General features: G+C 42.6%; 1 protein-coding gene across 1 annotated transcript in view; it reads left to right on the forward strand.

The window, feature by feature from the left end:
* The window catches only part of LOC310772366 (proprotein convertase subtilisin/kexin type 4-like), a gene marked incomplete at both ends in the record, with an annotated part of 388,877 nt that overhangs the window by 112,774 nt on the left and 273,603 nt on the right, over window positions 1–2,500 (forward strand). Inside the window, one exon of the mRNA XM_083632151.1 lies at window positions 1–62. This exon is cut by the window's left edge and continues 44 nt beyond it. Within this exon, the coding sequence (XP_083488277.1) occupies window positions 1–62 (62 nt within the window). The remainder of the gene's footprint in view (window positions 63–2,500) is intronic.

Below are 2,500 nucleotides of genomic sequence, written 5' to 3' on the forward strand. Positions count from 1 at the left end.
GATGCCGGTTTGGAGTAACAACATTACCGGCAACGGAGTAGTGGTCAGCATCATTGATGATGGTGAGTCCAACCTGACACACACACACACACACACACACACACACACACACACACACACACACACACACACTTACACACATGAGCGACTTTGGTTCCAGTGGTGAACACAGACTACAGGTGTCACACTAGGTAAAGTTACAGAAAAATTCAAACGTTAAAATATCGTTTTATACTATCTTATGATTTGGAATAGTGAAAACGTACTGTACTTAAAGCCCCCCTCCAGTGTATTTTGTAATTTTTAAGATATTTTGTGTGTTACTGGGTTTTGCCCTGGTCTGCTGACAGTGTATTTTGTTGACAAATAACACTTTTTGGCTCAAAGACCTAAAAAATAAGCTGTTGGTAAAAACGGGTGATGACATCAGACATTATGGTTGTCTAACGACTGACGTACAGTATGATATTCAGATATAATACATTACAGTATGCATTTACAGTAAATAGCTGGCGTTAGCCTCTGGCATTATCTAACTGTTAGCTGTGAGCTATGTTAACTAACTATTAGGGGTGGGAATCCCTAGGCACCTCACGATTCCATTCAATTTTGATTCAGAGGGCTACGATTCGATTATAAAACGATTATCGATGCATCGATTATAGATGCATCTTGATGCAACTTTTTTTTTACATCATGCTTTCTTTTTCTCACTATTTTACTACTTTTAAAATAAAGTGAATTTAAATTGCATTGTAATGATCCATAATTAAAATAAACAGATGAATTTACTTCCATTATCTTTTATTAACAAAGCAAATGGAAGAGATGTGTCAACTGGAAGGTTACATTTGCCAACATATTTCCCAGCATTGCAAAGAACCAACAGGAAAAGAAACAAGTGTGCCAGTTGTGTCTGTTGCAGCATCCTATAGTAAATTAACTCCACTTCAGCTTCTGAATCACTTCTTCTACATGTTGTAACAGCTCTGCCACATTTGCACCAGTCACTCATCTCATCACTCTTGTTTGGAGTACATGAGACGCTAGCTGCCACTGTCAGTGTTCAGTGATGATGTTCGCATTTATTAACAATGGATGTCCACGCATCACAAGTTAGAGCTATCCAGTGGTGTAGTCTACCTTTTTTCAGATGGTATACCCCCCCCCCAGTCGGGGTGGGCATGGTTTCAGCCGAAAGTGGGAGATTCGACCCATTTGTTGTTGTTGTTGTTGTTCCTCCCCAAATTTACAGAATAGCTTCAGCTATCAGCTTCATCTTGCTTCTTCGGTTGCTATTCCCTCTCCTGAAGATTTGTTTACCGACGGGGAGAAAGCCCCACGTGATAGCCACCCGTCAATCTCTTTCTCTCTCTCTCTCTCTCTCTCTCTCTCTCTCTCTGCTCAATGCTGTAACACCATTTTATTTTGAAATTCAGTTGACTTTGCCATTTCCCACGGATATTGTCGCGTTTTTCTTTCATGGCTTGACAGAAAAAGTCTGCCTTCACGCGCCTAGTCGGCTTGAAAATATAACTCACGCTTATGATATAATCGGCGCAGCTCAGGCGAGGCGTGGGTACACGCAAGGTTCACGTTGAGGCGCCCTGTGTACACAGCCTCATTGACTAAAGAGGACGCCTATTTAAAAGCGTGGGTAAAGGCAAGGCGTAGGCAAGGCTTGCGTGCTGTGTGTGAACGTAGGTACAGAGTGCACAGGGTGAATTTTATGAATGGAAAGTGAAACGATACGTATCATAGCGCATTTCCCAGTGCGCATACTCAAATCTGAGTCATTTTGCAGTGTGTATACGCCGTATACCTGCGTATCACGTAGACTACACCACTGGAGCTATCCTACCCGCTTTCTTCAGTGAGTCCATAACTTGGGCTTTGGTCTCATTGTACAGTCTGGAGATCACTGTGTCGGTAGAAAACCTGTACCTCGGCTCCAAAGAGTACGGACATACAGTATATCCATCATGGCAATAAAAGTCGTGATGGATTTTGTGATTAATTTCGCCCTTTCCGAGTTGGGTGGATGCTTTAATAGCATTGCTTGCTAAATTGTTGGCTGGTTGGGACCAACTACAGGGGGTGTGTCTGCTATCTTCACACACGTTTGTTTTTGTTTCGGCCGGCGCACCACGACGTAAACTGTCCGGGCGCTGCCTCGCGCTCACAGTTTAGTTCCGCCTTGTCGTTCCGTCAACATCACGTTACAACTAACGAAAATAAATAAATATTATTGACATTTGTAAATCGATTCATAATCGTCCATGTCCGCATCTCGATGCATCTCAGAATCGACCCCCCCCCATGCTAACTATGTTCGCCAGGCTCAAAACGCTGCCGATAATAACTTAACCAGTTTGAGTGAGTCATGCTCTTTCCATAAAGCCCACCAGCGTTGATATCTGTTGGCTAGTTGTTGATATTACAACAATATTGGGCTTCTAAAGTAACATTTCTACTGAGATGCGGGCAAACTATCATGGCT

This window comes from Poromitra crassiceps (genome assembly GCF_964638095.1).
Source record: "Poromitra crassiceps genome assembly, chromosome: 1".
Lineage (NCBI taxonomy): Eukaryota > Metazoa > Chordata > Actinopteri > Beryciformes > Melamphaidae > Poromitra > Poromitra crassiceps.